This window comes from Pantherophis guttatus, chromosome 2 (assembly GCF_059756535.1).
Source record: "Pantherophis guttatus breed Tessera chromosome 2, ASM5975653v1, whole genome shotgun sequence".
Lineage (NCBI taxonomy): Eukaryota > Metazoa > Chordata > Lepidosauria > Squamata > Colubridae > Pantherophis > Pantherophis guttatus.
In genome coordinates, this window is record NC_142064.1 from 143066217 (window position 1) to 143085927 (window position 19711).

Genomic DNA, 19711 nt, shown 5'->3' on the forward strand with positions numbered 1-19711 from the left:
AGGCACCATGTGACTGGACCTGATTTTACAGCCATTTTTATGACAGTCATAAAACAAATCACCATTGTTACTAAGTGAACCATGTAGTCTTTAAGTGAATCCAGCCTATTCAATGGGTGCTTTTTGCCGTCTTCTACCAGAAAATGGCAAAAAAGTCACTAATCTCAATCATGTGATTGCAAAATGCTGGTAACCAGCCATAAATGTGAGCCATTTGCCAAGCGTATCTATAGTTTTGTATCTTTATATAGTAGAAAGGAGGTTTTATTTGGTGGGCTGAATTAGAAAGCTTAAAGTATTAGATTAAATAACAGACATGTAATTATTTTTCTGTTATTTGTATCCATGTATTCCCTCAATGTCTGCTTCTGATTTTTTTTTTTTTACTGCATACAGCTTGTATCTTGTGATCATTTGGAAAGACATGAAATAGAACAACTTAAGAAAGAGAAAAATGAAGCTTTGAAAGAACTATGTCAACTGAAGGTGACATTTTGCTTTAATCAATTTAAACGTCCGCACTAACCTTTGCTTATTTTAAACCTATTGCAGTACTTACCACTTAGTAAAAGGGTGAGCTAAGTGTAGAATGATTAAATAAAATTAGTATTATTTGTTTTCTTTATACCGTAATGTTGAAACTTCTTAGCTATGATGCAGTTTAATTTTGTTCTTGCAAGTGTCTCAGTGTCATTTTGGACAGGGAGAAGAAAATATGCAGCAGTGACTTGTTCTTCTATAAAATGCCATAAAATATCCATGTAACACCTGCTCCATGAGCTGTATTGGTTGTCAATTAGCTTTTGAGTACAATGCTTACCATTTATAATCCTTTGTGACATAGGGCCTGGTTATCTGTGGGACTGCCTAGCTCTGATATTTTCTACCCATCCTGTATGATGGGTGGGCATGCTCCAGGTTCCATCAATCATACAGAATCACCCGATGACACCAGGAAATGGCATTTTTCTCTCATGGTGCCTTCATCCTTCCAGATACTCATATGGCCCCAATCCCACCTATCATTAAAAAAAAATCTCTGAAAATCTGTTTCCCCAAGCCTTGGGTTAGGATGGATGACGAACCCCTTTTAAGATGCTAGGATATGTATGTCTGTATGTATGTATGTATGTATGTATGTATGTATGTATGTATGTATTTATTTTATTTATTTCTTTATTCTTTTTAATTCATAGGCTTAAATGTATGATATTTTTGTAATCAGTCTCCCAATCAATCAATCAATCTCTTATGGGAGACCAGTCTCCCATAAGTCTCAGAATAAACAACACAAAATGTCTGACAGGCCTGAAAGTGATGATTGGAGATTTCATCCCACCATGGCCATTTAACAACTTTATCTACATAGGAAAAAACCCTGATTACAAAAATATCATATATATATATATATATATATATATATATATATATATATATATATATCCTAGCATCTTAAAAGGAGTTCATCATCCACCCTATACCAGTAATTATTTCCGGTTGCTTTTTAATTTATATATTAATATTTTTTAATCCATTCCCATTGATCCATTGTATTTCTGGTATATTGCCCTCAAACCTTGGGGTGGGGGGTGGGGGATGGAAGTTGAATGAAAACACAACTTATTTTTAAAATATCTTCCCTTTTAATTAGGTAGAGGTAAAGTGGCTTGCACATTAAACATAACCCTTGGAGACTACTTGGGAACATCTATGCAGTTTTTTTTAGCAACAATATGGTGTGCTTTGCTATTACCTTCTGCAATATTTTTTCGAGTTCCCAATCTAGTCTGTAAGAATTCCCTGGTGGCTTCTCTTCTACCAACCAGACCCAACTCGGCTTACCTTCACAGCTCAGCCAAGGTCAGCCAAGTTACATACTGAGGAAGTTCATTTGGGAACCCTTTTGTTTTATTGTATTGTGTGGGTTGGTTTGTTTAACTGATATTGCAACAACTTCCATTGTTGTTGCTGTTCTTAAGAGCTCTGAACTTCCTAAATAATGGCCTGCTGAGCCCTGCTCAGCAGATTGACTCAATATAGCTTGCAACATAGACATACTCATTTAACTTTCATTCAGAAACAAAGCAAAACAAAAAATATATGAATCAAATGAATTGTTTCTTAACAAATCCTGCTACAGCGTAGTGTTTCTAGGTACTGTGCAGCAGCAAAATTCATCAGATGGTGACCTGTGCTATAAACTAGATTTAATGAACAACTAATTTGCCATATTAGAATGCCTTGTAACTTGATAGATGTACCGTATGCCAACTTTTTATGCTCCCCTGCATCCATCTAAAGCTGCTACCTTTCTTTTATGTTTCTCACTTTTTAGTATACTTTGTTTTTCATTCAGGTGTCTATTATATCTTATAGCTTTTCATAATCCTTTTAGATTTTTTTTTATTTTTACTCCTGGTATATCCTTTATGCTTTTTTAATGACTGTACTCCACCTTTCCTATGCTGACCTATGACCATAATAAAGCTTCTAGTCTTTTTTTTTTTCATGTTTTATTTATTTCATTTATAATACTTTTCATCTCCATTGAACAGTGCGTAAACTAGGTACAATTCTTTAAAAATTCATAGTTCGCATATTTGTTGTTGTATTCATTACAATGACATTAATAATATAACTTTATCTTAAACGTGCTGGGCTTTAAACCTTTGTAAAAGTGTTGCTTAGTGATTTTTAAAGGCTGTACTGGCAGACGGTTTCTGGCGTCACAATTTTTGTTTCATTTGTTCTCTACTAAGTTCATGAAACAATCAATGTTCCTGTGTGATTGCCTGCACTAAGAGTTAATTTGTTAAGTAATTAAAAAAAACATTTGTTCGATTATGTCCTTGGATATGTCCCCAGGAGAAAATTCTCTGCAGACTTCCACAATATGTCTTCAATGCTGGCAACGTGTAATTGCTATTACTACCTATTCCAGTGATGTATTGTTGGACCATGTGCATGCTTTAATTTGTAACTGCACTGCTTTAATTTTGATTATTTTTAACTATGGGCCTCACTGAACTTATTTATGTAAAGCTTTGATTAAGTGGAATTAAGAGGGATTGTTGAACCAACTGAATTAAATGTGATGAAAGTAAATAGAAGTCAGAAAGCACAGAGTCTCATATGGGGAGGTCCCCTGAGATTGTTTCTGTAAAGATGGGAAATTTCTTGCCCCCAGCCTCCCTGATTGAGGTGGCACACAGTGATGTCAAGCTGTCAATTTACTGCTTTACTGCTTTACTGCTTGCCATTAGGAAGGAAATGTCAATAAAAATAACAAGCCTGTTCCATTTTTTTTCACAGGACCCAAATATCTTCCCTCATATTTAGCGTTGCAAGATACCTATTTGTGCTGTTTGTTTCATTGAACAATTGCACATCCATAATTTTTAAATAAGCACAAACAGCTGCAGGGGGCATTTTCAGAATGAAGGGGGGGGAAGAGATTGTACACACAGGTAGTCCTCCATTTACAACACAATTGAGCCCAAAGTTCATTTTGCTAAGCAAGACAGTTGTTAAGTGTGTTTTGTCCCATTTTACAATCCTTGCCACAGTAGTTCAGTGAATCACTGCAGTTGTTAAGTTAATAACATGGTTGTTAACTGAATCTGGCTTTTCCATTGACTTTAATTGTCAGGAGGTCGTAAAAGGGGATCACATGACCCTGGGACACTGCAACTGTCATAAATATGAGTCAGTTGCCAAGCGACTGAATTTTGATCACATGACCACGGGGGTGCTGCAACAGTTGTAATTGTGAAAAAATGGTCATAAGTCAGTGCCGTGAAACACTCATTAAATGAGCTGTTGTAAGTTGAGAAACTACCTTTAATAGCGGATCCCCAACATTGTGAAAAAGGACAAACCAGCCAATCTGATGAATGACTTTCTCCTCCTAAAAAGCTGAGGCATTTCTAATCTGCTCTTCTGACTGCTACAGGTTACTCTTGACTTGATTGCTTTAGAAAGCCTCCAAAGAAAAATAACTGATTTTGATTAGCAGCCAGGAGAGCTTGGCACCCCCTATATATAGTTGTCCTTGTAGAACAAAAGGAGCCAAAATGCTGTATATTGTGTCCGTGTATTATGTCCGACATGCTCATATTGTGAGTAAGCAGAATTTGAAATATCTCAATAGAATGAATTGGGGGGCGGGGGGGGGGAGAAAGAAAAATAATTGAAAAAAACTTGAGCTTAATTGAATCTTTGTATTTCTAAGAAAAAAATTCTTGGTTCCTGAAGCAACAGGAAATTTTCCTTAGACATGTTCAGAATGTTAATTTTGTCACCATTATATGATCCTGGATAAGAGGAATACCGAGTTGCAGCCCTTGTTTTTTTTTTTTTTTCCAACAGTCACTGGTGGAACAGTACTGTTAATAAAGTTAGATTGAGTAGAGTGGAAGGAAAAGTAACTGGTCCTTCTCCCAAGTAAGGAAAGGAGGAACCTGTGCACCGTTTCCTTGATAGTAGTATAGGTGGTTGCTACTTATGTCCCTGACAGAAGCAGGTTCTGTCAGGTGGTCGATGAATGATATAAGTGGATAATGGATTTTTTTTTCATTTGGTTTATGGTGAGTAGACTCAGGGAGCTGATGAGTATTAATCAGAAGCAGCCCCCTGGCCTGGTGGGATAATTAGGACTGGATGGTATATATGATACTGGATAGGAGGGGTTAATAGGGATTTGGGAAGATAGGACTGATGTGACTAGGAGGCAGATGGAAACACCCATTGTCACAGAAAGAGCAAAATAGGTGCTTTTTTTTCTATTTTTCAAGAGGTAACTGGACTTTTTCCTTGAAGACATTTCGCTTCTCATCCAAGAAGCTTCTTCAGCTCTGACTGGATGGTGGGGAATGGAAAGATTTATACTCCTTCCAGACAGTTGGTCATTTGCATTCTTTTAGCGGGGGTCGTTAAGGTCACCTGGAGGTTTATCTGTGTCATCAGGGTCACCTGAGTGGTGCAAATGGGTGTGGAGCCTTCTTGGAACTGTTGACATAAGGACATAGATGATGTCGTATCCCTCCCCCTCTGTTGAGAGAGGACTGTTCAGTTTTGACATAGATGGCCTCTTTGACCCCTCTTTCAAACCAGCGATCCTCTCTGTCCAAAATATGGACTTTGTTGTCTTCAAAAGAGTGCCCTGTGTCTTTTAAATACAGATGGACTGCTGAATCTAATCCTGATGTGTTTGTTCTGAAGAAGCTTCTTGGATGAGAAGTGAAACATCTTCAAAGAAAAACCAGAAAGTCCAGTTGCTTCTTGTAAAAGAAAAAAAAAAGCACCTTTGGGACAACCATGACCTGGATGACTGAGAATCTCCATAGATAAGACAGAGCAGGAAACAGAGGCAGGACCATACTTTGAGAAGAGAGTTTCAGATTCCTGGAAGCTTTGGTCTGTTTTCTAGAAAGCTAAAATCATTTATTAGTAGTTGCTTTAACCAGCCAGATTTTCTTATATCAAAATGTCATTGAATGATGGGAGGTGGTGGGGGGAAAAAAATCTCTAAATTTAACTGCTTATCTTTTCTCTGTGTATGTTTTAGGAAGAATTGGCAAAGTCAGAATGTGTGAGAAAACAACTAGCTGAAGAGCTGCAGATTACCAAACAAGTGGGTAGAATATCTGTAAAATTAAATTAAGCCATTCAATCTGTTTTTTGCCCCCACTGAGAACTATTCCTTGTTTCTGAGATATCCGTTTTCCATATTTCATAACTTGATTATGTAGTTTATAATATACAGATAGTCCTCAAGTAACGACAGGTCACTTAAGGACCATTCAAAGTTACAACAAATCCTGGAAAAGCTACCTACAGCATGGATTCAAAGTTCTAACGTCTGCCTCTGTGCCCGCCCCAATGGTCATGTGACTGTATTTGGGTGATTGGCAACTGTCCTGCATTTACAGCATGTCACAGTCACATCACTGCGATTTACGACATTTTTGCAAAACATCCCATAGCAAACAAGGGGTTCACTTAACAACCATGGCATTTAATTAACAATTGTTGCGTTCATTTAACAACTGTAGTGTTCACTTAACAACCTCCATGTTGTTGGTCACATGATGACCTGCTTTACGACTGTCACAATTTACGACCAAAATTATGGGCTCAGTTATGGTTGTAAGTCAAGAACTATCTTATAAGTATCATCATCATCATCATCATTTTACCCATTATCTATTAACTACAGGATGAAGGCCTCTTCCACATGTTTCCAACCAATATGGTCCTGAGCTTTGTTTTGCCAATTGGGCCTGTAATACTTGCTGAACAAATAGTTATAAGTATATTGCTTAATAAAACTAAAGTCTCCCTTTTTACCCACAGAAAGAGTTTGTAAGTTATTAGTTTCTATCCATACCCAAACAATGAAGGTGAAGTAAATAATTATGAGATGGCTTTCCATCTCTTTTCAGGGCCAGCCGAATCTTTTTTCTTTCTTTCTTGCCAATCCTTGAATTGTTAGTTTTGTGTGGCAAAATGTTCTGTTAATCATTTTTATCTCTTCTGTTTTAATTTCTTCTATGTAATGTTATGGTTATTTAAGTTAGTAATTATTTAGTAGTTTGTTGACTTTAAATCTTTAAATTCCTTACCTTCCTCGTTTTCAGAATTTTGTCAGCTTCTCACAACCCATCAGATAATATTAAGTGTATTAAGAATTTTGTTCATGCAAAGTTGGCAATGTGATTTTAATGAAGTTACTGCCAAATAAAATAATAATTTGCCATTTTTCCTGATGCCTCATTTTGCCTAGTAGTTCTTATTTATTTATTTATTATTTAAATAAATATGCTGTGGTTAGAATGCAGTATTGTGGGCTAACTCTGCCCATAACCCGGAGTTCGATCCTGACCAGCTCAAGGTTAACTCAGCCTTCCATCCTTCCGAGGTCGGTAAAACGAGGACCCAGATTGTTGGGGGCAATAGGCTGACTCTGTAAACTGCTTAGAGAGGGTTGTAAAGCACTGTGAAGCAGTATATAAGCCTAAGTGCTATTGCTAAATGTATATGGCCATCTACTCAACACATAATTCTGGGTACTAGCAGTCCATTAAAATAGCTAATAATAAACAAAGATAATTTAAAAACAGCACATTGTAGCAGGGTGATACAAAACACATAAAATCACAGCGCCAAGACAATCTCACCAAATAACTTGGCCCAATGCTCAAGAGAGAAACCAAGTCTTCCATGCCTTGAAATAAAAAGGCCAACACAGTGAGGCCCACCTGAATCTCCAGGAAAGGTTCCACAGGGAGCACCACAACACAGAAGGCGCGGCACCGTTTAATAGAGAGGATGCAAAGCCTGTCCACCCTAGAAGAAGGGCAAGCAGAAAAAAGAGAGTGGGAATTGGCTTTGGGAATTCTCGGGCCTTTTAATTTTTTTTCTTGGAGCCACTCTTTCTGCAACGGTTAACAACTCATGTATTTGCAACGCTTTGGGTCTGTTTTTCCGAGCTATTTCTAAAGGAGGAAAGATGTATTCAAAGTAACTTTACACAGTCAAAACAAAATGAAAGTATCGACTTAGCTTGAATGGTACATTTTAAAAATAGAATTTGATTCCCTGTAGGAAGCCAAGGCATCTGTGGAGGAGGCGAGAACCTTGCGAAGCAGAATCCATCTCGCAGAAGCGGCTCAAAAGCAGGCTCGTGGAATGGAACTGGACTATGAGGAAGTAATCAGTTTGCTGGAGATAGAAATCACCAGGCTGAAGGCTCAGCTTGCTGATCACGGTGGCCAAAATAAAGTAAGCACCTCAGGAGTCTCTAGTAGAGTTGCCATGGTTTCCTTGCTGTTGTCAAGTATCCTGTTTTTCATTTTTCTTCCATTTGTTCTCCTAAAATAGGTCACTGTTTGTCTTGTGCAATTCAAGAGCTGGAATTAACGTGTTGTGAAGGGAAGAGGGGCACAAAAGCTATGAACTTTTTTTCTTGAGAGAACTGTTTTGAGTGGCAAAATATGAGCTTTGGCTTCATTTGGGTTGCTGGCCAGTATGGCATAGCTCAAGCAAACATATGAGATATGAAGCATATTGCATATGTATTTGATCTATATTTTAACCATACAATGGATAAAACAGCTTTATTTTTATCCGGAAACTAAAATGACAGTCCTATAAACATTTAATTCAGTCTGAGTTCCAGTTAGCTAGGGGTCTGCATATTCATTTTGGTTATTTTATATAAAACATTTATAACCCGCCTAATTATGTAGAGGATTTTATGGTGGTTAATGGGGAGTAAATATTATAGAGGTTGTATCATTACTATTTCTTTTTATAAATGTTTAAAAATTAAAGCTTTATTTCAAGTGCTTTCTTTTTAATGCTGAAATTCAATTGCAGCTGTGGTAACTAGATATTCTATCAGATTGGTGCATTTTCCAGAAATGATATAAGGCTTAAAGCAAAAACAATTAAGTTGATAATTGCAATTAGTAGAAATAGGCTGCAACCCATAAATTCAGTTTACTATAAATTTTATTTACTTTATAACAGAGCATAAAGAGTGAAAGATCCTTCAGTTTTCCCAAAGAACTACGGACTTTCCAGCATACAACAGACTAAAATAAAATTCATTGCCAGCTTCATTGCCTCCTCTTTCAGATTGTTAAATGAAAAACAATTGATTTGAGGGCAAAGAAGCAAAATCTGCCTTTTTCCAGCAAAGCGTGGTTCACACAGAGCAGAAGTAAATAGTTTTCCTCCACTCTTTCATAATCATTTTGTTGTCTGAACCGGAGGATCAGATGAAACAGCTAAGTGGACTGTATACCACATAGTTGACCATAGGCTACCTTCAAACACTGTCCGCACTGTGAATATCTGGCACTCAGTGTGGCTGCCTTACTCTGCTTGTAGAGGAAGCCCTATTTTTTTTCTTATCCTTGTCACTGATAGATGTACAACCCAGTTAGCTGGTATAAAGCTAGTTTGCGCCCTCCACCTCCTCCCCCCTCCACCTGACGTGGTGCATCAAGATATAGAAATAAAAATAAATAAAATAAATAAATAAATAAGGATAGGCGCCTAAGCGCTGAACAAAATGAAGTAGCATTCTAGGTTGTCAGGATTGCATTGTGTATCTGTTGTTTGTAGATTTCCTTGACATTGTATGCCATATGCTAAATAAGTCCATGAGAAGGAATGTATTGTGTCATGTTGCTTCTCCCACAGTGAACAGTTTGTTCAGGATTACAAATGAAGGAAATTAACCAAATTTAAGGGCACTGGACTGCACCTTTAAAAAAAAAAATAGATTGGTTTCTCCAGTATTTTAATCACCTTCAAGTTCACTTGACACACACCCACCTCCACTATAAAATCTTTTATTTTGCAATGTATCAGGATGCTAGATCAGATCTTGGTACAAGTACTGCCTTTTTGCTCCTTTATTGACTGAGAGTTAAAAAATCTCCCTACCTTGATATTTAGATGGTAGCATTTTTGTTTTTATTTAATTTTTTTCTTTCCTAGGAGAGTGTGCAAGATTTAAGAAAGAGAGTTACTGTGCTTGATTGTCAGTTAAGAAAATCGGAAACAGCCAAGAAGACTTTTGAGGTGGCAACTGAAAAGTTGCTAGAATTTGTTGAGGTAATGGCGAATTCAAATATTGTTTTTCCTTAAAGGAACTAGAGCAGTAATGGTGAACCTTTTAGAGACCAAGTGCCCAAACTGCAACCCAAAACCCACTTATTTATTGCAAAGTGCCAACACAGCAATTTAACATGAATACTGAGGTTTTACTACCTAAAATAATGATAAACAAGGCAGAGTTCAGCTAATTGTTCTACAAAAAACGTGATAAATGCACTTTTATGCCTCTTCATTTTTTTTCCTGCTTTTGAAATATTACGTTTAGCAAGATTAAACCGGAAAACTTTTGTAATATCATTTCTTTTTCCCTCCCTCCCTCTCTCTTTCTCTCTTTCCTTCCCTCTACATCTCTCTCTCTCTCTTTCCGTCCCTCTCTCTCTGCCTCTCTGTTTCTCTCCCTCTCCCTCTCCCTCCCTCCCCCTCCCTCTCCCTCTCTCTGCGTCTCTTGTTTCCCTTTCCCTCCCCCCCTCTCTGCCTCTCTGTTTCTCCCTCTCTCTTTCCCTCCCCCCTCTACCTGTTTCTCTCTTTCCCACCCTCTCTTTCTTTCTCTCTCTTTCTCTGCCTCTCTGTTTTTCTCTCTCTCTTCCCCAGGGGGGAAGGAACCCCTGAACTGGTGCTGGGTGGTGGGAATCTGACGTCCGTAGGCCGATGAGCCCAGGAGCAGTGCGCTGAAGCTCAGCTGGCCGATGGGGAGGTGGGGCATCCTAACACAGGCAGCTCTGCAGGAAAAGCAACTGACCGGATGTCAGTTGCTTTTTTTTTCAAGCCAAGACGACGCAGGATCGCATTGTGGCTCCACGTCGTAATGGGCTCCAGGAGGAGGACAGGACCCCGTCTCCTCATTGTGAAGCGCGCAACTGAAAAATTCACTCAATCAATTCCAACTTTGTGAGATCTTTTTCTTTCGCGAGAAGTTGGAATTGATTGAGTGAAATTTTTAGTCTCACAAGCTTTTGTTTCCCTGCAAACAACAGTGGGAAACGCGACAGAGAAACGTGATGGAGCTGGGCTGGGGCGACGGTGCGCGTGCCCACAGAGAGGGCTCTGTTTGCCACCTCTGCCACACGTGTCATAGGTTCGCCACCATGGGTCTAGAGTATGTTGATTGTTTAGCTGTTACAAAGATGAGTTATTAAAAGTTATTTAATTGCACTATTAATGGGTTGAAAACTTATTCTTCTTTTCAGTAAAAAAACAAACTAAAAATTCAGAAAGCAGAACTACAACATCTCTGAGAAACTAAGTCCCTTTGTGAACAGACAAGTCTCTGTTCAGGAGTTTGACGCTCTGCAAGGATTACGAATATTTTATATAATTCGGCTATTGCTGCAAATATAGGGTTTGTAATTCAACAATCACAGAATTGCAAAACTAGATTTTTTCACATTAGACATTTCTAGATTGTCTCAGAAACTTAAATCAAACAAGACTTCATTGAATGTTTTTCTGATTATTAACACAATGTAATAAGAAATGTCTTTGCTTTGGCTTTTACTTTGTTATTGTTAGTTTTTAACTTATTTAGTGGTACAATCTGTGATGCCAACTCTAAAGGGATGTGGCTAATGCTGTTAGGTTCCCTTTGTTATCTGCCTTCTGTATTAATGGTTGCTTTTCTAGCAGATCACCAGGGAAGGAAGAAGAATCCCTGACATCAGATGCATTTTTTTCTTCGATCCCTTAAGAAATCTGCAAAGACCATTAATTTGGTTAATCTCCAAATTAACAATACTGTTGTTGCCATCTCCAGTATCCCCTCTCTAGTTCTTCCATTATTATGTCATATAGTTTCACATCGATATAGAAGCTTGGGACAATCTATTTGGTCAAATCATATGAGGGAGGTCTTGTTTCTTCTCTTTTTGATTGCGTCTCTTAGATACTGCCTTAGAAAGGTATTCATTGGATATGATTTGTATAACATATGGGGATAATTTTCATTAAACCTCTCCCCTGCTTTTATTCCCATAATTTGAACAGTGGATTAGAGATATTTCAAAGCATTCTTCTAATAATAGCAATAAAACTTAGACTTATATACCAGTTCATAGTGTTTCATAGCCTTCTCTAAGCAGTTTACAGAGTCAGCTTATTGCCCCCAACAATCTGGGCCTCGGAAGGATGGAAGGCTGAGTCAGGTCAGGATCAAATTCATGGCAATGAGCAGTAAGTTAGCTTGCAATACTGCATTCTAACCACTGTGCCACCATCATTCTAGGTGCCATGGGGTAGAACAAAACAGAAGTTGGCAGAAGCAGTTTGAGAGAGGGGTGATCTTGTCCATATCTCACAAAGCTAAGCCTGTCTCCAACTTTAGCTCTTATGTACACTTTTGTTAGGATTGTTGGCAGATTACAGCATGACAACTGCTGATTGGATGCTCATTTGCTTGCCTATCCTGATACAAGAGCAGGAAATTCTTAGGCATCTGAAAGATAAGACTCTTAATTGCTGCAGTGAAGGCAACTGAAAGAATCAAGAACCATTAAGAAGAGTATTAACTGCTGTTGATTTCAGAAGGGTGTGAATTGTTACCAATTAAGATAACATACCTTATGAAACAGGTACATATAGCTGTGTGATTTCAAAATGCAGACTTGGAGGACTAATGATTATATAACCAGTGAAAGATAAAGTCATGCTATTTTTCTTTTGGAAATTGTTACTTTATTTATTTTTCTTATTTTTACCATTTGCCTGTAGACTATACCTGAAATGTTATTGCATGGCAGTAGTCCTCCAGTCACTTTAAGGTAAGAAATATGTGCTGTTGAAATTTTCTTTAATTAATACTTTTAACTCTGCTAAAAGGGCAATGAATCCAAGAACCGATTCTTATACTTTGGTACTATTTGCTTACAAACCCCATACAAAACCTTTTTTGCAGATTTTTTAAAATGAGCTTTATAACATTGATATCCAGAAGATTCTATTTGATGAAACAAGTAGTCTTATTTTGATACAGATAGAGGTAATTGACTCTACAGAAATATCTGATTTGCCAAGATTAAACAACTGAGTTTGTTACACAAAGTGGACCTGAACATGGTTCTCAGTTGTACTCACCCATCAGTTGAAACTTTCGTATTCCTGTTGAAAATTGTTTACAGGGATTTTGAGAATAGAATCAGATTTTAGGATTAGAATCTATCAGAATACTAAATACAATCCACCTTCCCTTAAGCTTTCAGAGCAGAGTTGTGGATATAACATTATGTCATATTTCCATCTATAAAATTATACATAATTTCTACCTAATTAATAATCTTTCTCATGTATTGACGTAGATCACTGCCATATTGATTTCTAGCTCTCAATGTTCTGTTGCAATCTACTGCTATCATTTGTTTAACATTCAATCTTTTATTTTGGCCAACAATAAATATAATTCTGGTTTAATCATAATACTATGTTAATCCACAGTATCATTTGTATCATTTTATTAATTTGCACCCAAATTCCTTTGCTTTTTCACAAGTCCACCATGAATGGTGAATGGTACAAAGTCCCCTCTTCGTCTTCACACTTCTAACGCTTACTTGATATTCTCTTATACATTTTAGACTGTAAATCAGGTTACATACCATTGGTACATTATTTTTAAATTTTTTCTTTTAATTTATGACAAAATGTAAATTTTAACACCAGTTTCTCACATTTTCTGCCACATATCCATATTTATAATGTAGCCAAAGTTTGCAGCCTACTTCACCATGCAGTGTTTAACCTCTTTGTCCTCTGTTTCAAAAAATGGTATTAATTTATATTGAGAAATATTTCAGCTCAGAATAGAGTGTACTGGTAAATCAATCCTTGACTAGATATAGATGAAAATGCATTTAGTGACCTAAACCAGGGGTTCCCAATCCCTGGGCCACAGCCCACTACTGGGCCTTGAGCCATTTGGAACTGGGCTGCAGAGGTGGCAGACTTAGGTTACTTGCGCAAGCAGTGGGCAGGCACATGCAGACCCATCCCACCTCCGCCAGTCTGCTAAGATAGAAAGGTTGGGGACCTCTGACCTAAACAAAAATATTGCAACAATGTAAAGAAAACACTTAGTTCTTTTTTCTGATCATTTTATCCAGTGACAGGAAAGCCACAATCTCTTCAAAAATGCTCCTTGCACATCTGGGACGGAATGGCCACACTCTTGCAGCATCTCTTGCAACAGAAGCCAAAGAACTTGCTAGATCTGTCCGGGCTATTCTAGAAGCAGATTGTGAGTTTTATCAGATTGTTCTTCTTTTTCTAACCTCTATTTTCTCTTCGTTTTCCTTTCTTTTCTACCCCACCCCCCTTTTCTTGTACTTTTTAAAATGTCCCTAAAAAAGAATATTTGCCATATTTTGGATTGTGCCATGAATGTGGTTTGTCAAAAGAAAAGAAAATAACCATCCGTGAAATGTTCAAATGGTGACAGTTGTAATAATTTAGATCAACCGTATAATATGTACTTGGGAATTTGGAACTACATAATTGAGAAAAATGCTTCGTGTATGCATTCTCAGTCTATAATTGTACCTATTGTTTAACTGCAAACACGCAAAGCAAAAACTAAAAAGAGCAAATTGTGATTCAAATAGATGAAGCTTTCAAATTACGTACTAATTATCCCAAATGTTGTTTCTGCTGGTAGGATAATGTACATAGGACATAGTCACATCTTCATAGTAAGCAGAACTTTTTTAAAAAAGAGTTATACTTAAATGTACTGTATGGATGGTATTTATAACAAGGCCATTCTAAAAGTTACTGAGAGATCATCTGCTATTTCTTCAAGAAGCACATGACCCCATTGGGTAAACCTTATTAGGGAAACTGCTTCTGAATTTATATACAGGTAGTTCTTGGAGCCTGCGCATTACCATCATAAGTCGGGATAGTCATAAAGCAGAACCAAACCGATTTTACAACCTTTTTTGCTGTCGTAAAGCAAACGTTGCATTCGTTAAGCAAACCAGTTGTTCACTATGGCTGGTTTTGCCAGAAACTGGAAGTAGATGCTGTTTTTGGCAAAAACATTGTAAAACGTTGTCACATGACTGGGATAATGCTAACGGCCGTAAATGTGGGGCATTGCCAAGCACCCAAAATGCAGTCACATGACTGAATGTGGAGCCCAGTTATTGGAACTTCAGAACTGGGTTGTAAGTATCCTAAGGGCAGTCTGTCATAACTTCTAACAGTAATTAAGCAAATGGTTGTAAGTTGAGGACTACCCGTAAGTTGGTGTTATTCACTTAGTTACAGAGTGACTAAGACCTGTAGCTGAAACAATAATCCTTCCTTTGAAGCATATTTATAATTATTTCCCATAGTTATATAAATAAACAAATCTCTTGTGTTAATTGCAATGTTGAGTTAACTTTAATTTGTGAAAAACCAAAGGGGAGACTTTTGCCCCTGAAGCCTTTTATTATTTTAAAAAGTGTGTGTCATTGTAGCACTCTTATATATCTTCTTTAAAGATACTATCCATTTGACTCATCAAGATAATTTCACCAATTTAATAATGTCGGCTTTCTTTCTTATTCTAAAAAAATATCAGAATAGTTATGGCAGCAATCCTATAAAGAAACTACCGTAGTTTAACTGTGATGAGAACTTCTTGCAAAGATCTGATCCAGTCCTATTTTTTTCCACTGTGACTACAAAAAAGTGTTCAGACTTTTTTCTTCAGGTTCAGATTAATCAGTTGCTCTTGCTTTCTGTGAAGCAACAGATTTGGGTTAAATTTAACTTACAACTATGGGCTATGTGTTGAATCAAACTATGGTTAAGGATTCAAATGACACTATATTTTGACGTATTAAAATTGGAAATAACAACTTCCAAGACCTTTACTATACAGGATTTATAAATGTATAACATATACATATAACAAATATAAATCTATAACATAGATTTACTGTATATCACTGAGTCCCTAACTATGGGATATTTAGTTTTTCCAGGCCCATTCTATAAACCAAATGCAATTAGTATTTTACTTAATGAGGAATGGCAATATATTTAGCATTAAGGAAGCAGCATGTATTTAACAATACACACTTTTCCTTGGCAACTACCTAAATATAAAACATCCTTTCTTTTGTTTTTAGTACTGTAGAAGATGTAGAAGATGCTAAATTTGCACAGGCATTTACAAGGAAGGGATTGAAGATCTGTTCTATTAGCTAAACTATTCTGGAGGAATATGCTTAATGAGTTACATCATAAATATTTCTCTATATTTTTATTTTGGAAGTCATTTATATGTTGGACATTCTTACATAGTTTGTTTAGGAATTGCTTACAAGTTCAAATTGTGATAACCACAGTTTCAGAAAAAGAATAATTCATCTTTTAAATTTGTATAATCCTAACACACATACTGTCATAGTCATCCTTGATATAATAATAGCATTAATTATCTATTCGCTTTCAGTCTGGAAAATGTTGTTAATGGTATTCAGATTTTAGAATCAAATAGGAAAAATAATAATTGACCTTGCTGATGAAAGGAGCATGGATTTTCTAACTCAAACAAGACCATATAATTTATTATTCAAAGTATTTATGGAGTACCGATAATGCTGCCAAAAGGTTAAACGCTTCTTTCAAATGTATATTGCAGTGCTTTGAATTAAAACTAGATCAAAGCAAGTTACAAAACAGCTTATACTTCTATAAGAAGATGTCATAGAGAACTCACTGAAATAATAGTCAATTTAAGACAGGTTAAGATAGGTTTTTATCATGGCAGAGTGACTACAAAGTGAATGTTATGTAGGACACTGGATTTCATGGGTCTATAATGGCAAGAATTTTAATTTGGGCCAAACTTTTTGGATTAACCTGAAAAGGCTATGTTTTGTACACACAGACTAAGTGCAATTTATGTCCATTTTCCACACTTTTCCTGATTAATAAAAATATGAAGATTGTAGGAAAGAGTAGGGCCTCAGTGTAAAAACATTTAGGACAATTAGATATAGTAGAAAACATTTTTTTCCTAATTTCCAAAGATGCTACAAATGTAGATAGAAGGGATATAAAAACTCTTACAATATGAATTTTTCATGAGTCCCAGCATCTATGTTTATAATCAGATACATAAGGTAATGTCTAGAGCAGTGATGGCTAACCTTTTCTGGACCAAGTGCCCAAAGTGCTGGCTCAGGCCCCAACCCCCAAAATGCAATGCGTGCACGGCTCCATGCATGCACGCACGCCCCCCCCATGCGGCCCGGTGCATGCACACACGCCCACCGCACACGCTCCACCCCTGTACATGCACGGCAGAGACCTGGAGACCAGCTGGCTGGCAGGAGGCATGTGCGTATGTGCAGCGGAGCTGAACTGGGGCAATGGCTCGTGTGCCATCAGAGAGGGCGCTGTGTGCCATCTCTGGCATACATGCCATAGGTTCACTAACACGGGTCTAGAGGCTAGGACAGAGGGAACTAAAACAATCAAGATTTCCAACAACTTTTTATACTTGTTCTACATGTTTATGGCAGTATCCAGGGAATAAGAATTCTAAATGATCCAATTCTTTTATTCCTCCTGTTACCACATCCTAATAAGTAAGATGAAAATCATTATGGAGAAAGCTTAGATTGGTTTGTATGCTGGCCTGTCAAATGGAAGCAACCTGAGCCAGTTGTAAATAGTGAAAGCCAGTAACTTTCTTGCTTACTCCCTATGTTACAAGAATCTCACCAGACTGCTTGCCTTCCCTGGGAATGACCAGATAAGGCTCATAGATCTTGGGGAAGCTAAACATGATGCCATTTGCAGCTGTACAAGGACTCTAAGCAAAGTCCTCACTTGATCCCTTCCTTCCAGCATAATTGACCATTTCCGAACTTGGCCGCAGTTCAAGCTTGGTTTATTTTTCTGAATTTTTGGAGGGTGATAATTGAATACATGCCATCAAGTCAGTGTTGACTCTGAGTGATCACATAGGTGTATCTTCACCAAGATGATCTACCTCCAGCCTTGTTCTTCAGGTCTTCCAATAATGCACCACTCACCACTATAATTGAGTACATGCACCTTGCTGCTAATAATTGTCTTCACTTTTCTTTATCTTTCCTGGACTTTTTGAGGAAACTGGGCCTTTGCATAATGTGTCCAAAATACAATAAACTAAGCTAACCATTTGTGCCTCAAATGAGAACTCTGGATTGATTTGTTCTATTATCCATTTGTTTGTTTTCTTAGCTATCTATGATATTCTCAAGAATACTAACAATCTTACTAAAGGTCCCACATCATTTTCAGTGCAAAATATGTTTCTACGGAGAGATATCATTGACCTATGCATAACATGAACATCTGAGAACTTCAGAATAAATCAAGAGAGCTTCAGTAAAATTACTATATAGGTCCATCTGTAGATCAGCTGACCCTTGAATTTTTAACCAAAATACTATGAAATATGCCCATGAATAAGTCAACTTGTATTTTTCACAGTATTTTGGTTAAAAATTCAAAGAGCTGCTTATCTACAGATGGGCTTATACATCAGTATACACAGGAAATATAGGTGCTTTAAAACGTGTTATTGCAAATAAGCCTGTTGGTGGATAAGCTAAACCTGATTTTGTTTAAATATATTTTGGCATCTAAAAGTCTTGGCTTATCTAAGTATATACAGCAGTGAGATTTCTGAGCCATTTTTTTGTGCATGTGACTATTGGGGGGATGGGTTGGGAGGTCTAAATTTATATTCACAAAGTTTGAGAATTATGAAAAGTCAGAATACTTTAGGAATACAGTTGCATATAACATTCTGCAAAAGCCAAACATTCTTTGCAACCAAAAAAATGTAAACCATTGGTTATTAACATGGTTTCATTACTTAATTCTTATTTAATGTTCAACAGGGATTTTAAGGGGGAAAAGTATAACACGATATTGGTGACTGTATGATTATAAAGCTATAATGTAATTGGATGATAATCCAATTTTCTTGTGCCTTCCTTGGATTGTGCACGGGTAAGATTGCAGTAGAAATCATATGGACGAAATGCCCCATATGCATATACCTCTTTAGACATTCTTCTACTTGGGCCTTATTATAAGTCAGTTTAAAATCCTGAAGCGCTACTATGTAAATATGGTATTTTCTGCTATAATTTCATTCTGTTGTAACATACATACATCATGATGTTGGAAGTATATAACATTTACAAGATATACCTAGTGCTTAAATATAGTGATATTGCAAGAATGGAGTTTACATAGATGAAAATTACAATCTTACAGTGTAATATTAAGATATAAAGAGAGAAGACACCTTCGTGCAAACCCTTTAATGTTATTTAGGTACACATAACCAGAGGATACTTTTCAGTCTAGGAAGGGAGGAGGGCAAATTTTTCTGCACTGCAGAAAATGTGTTTTAACACAATAGGAAGTATTCTAGGTATGTACATGGAATTTGTATAAACTTGCATTCTTTTTATCACTATATAGTTTTTGGCTCACCAGAACAGTGTAGTAAGGATCTGTTTATGTGCCTGCTTTTTCCCATATATGGACTTCTTGCTTACTGAAAGGAGCTGGGGATAATAGTTACCTTGTCACAATTAATACAGTAAATGTTTCAAAAGGGATCTTGCCACTTTAAGTGACCTTTGGATACAACATCAAAATAAGTAATAAAGTAATATAAGTAGTATTAGTACTACTAGTAGTTGTAATTGTAATTAGCAACAGGCGCAGAGGTTCAACAATTAAATATGTACTTTTGAATCTGTTTAAAGTCTTCTTCATTGTGAAATTAATTGAGATATTATTGCAGTATGTGAATCCACAATGAACATGTTTTCATTATACAGTAATGGCTATTTGGACAATTTACTAAATGCATTTTTAAAATTGGATTCATTCTCTTGAAGTAAGAGTTAGTGATTAATTACAGTATGCCAGCCAGTAACAACTTTTGAATATATTCCTGTAATGTTCTTACCTTTTAGAATATCTAACATATAACCTCAAATATATTACAACTGGATTATTGTAGTACATGATATGAAACATTCACAATTTCTTAATGAAACAATTAGGAATAATTATTTGATTCTGA

At 36.7% G+C, this 19711-nt stretch overlaps 1 protein-coding gene across 4 annotated transcripts in view; it reads left to right on the forward strand.

Moving 5' to 3' along the window:
- The window catches only part of STXBP4 (syntaxin binding protein 4), a 101427-nt gene that overhangs the window by 48220 nt on the left and 33496 nt on the right, over positions 1-19711 (forward strand). For all 4 annotated transcript variants that reach the window (XM_087886942.1, XM_087886943.1, XM_087886941.1 and 1 more), the window contains 6 exons: positions 397-486; positions 5567-5632; positions 7606-7782; positions 9511-9627; positions 12334-12383; positions 13719-13852. In XM_087886942.1, the coding sequence (XP_087743068.1) occupies positions 397-486; positions 5567-5632; positions 7606-7782; positions 9511-9627; positions 12334-12383; positions 13719-13852 (634 nt within the window). The remainder of the gene's footprint in view (positions 1-396; positions 487-5566; positions 5633-7605; positions 7783-9510; positions 9628-12333; positions 12384-13718; positions 13853-19711) is intronic.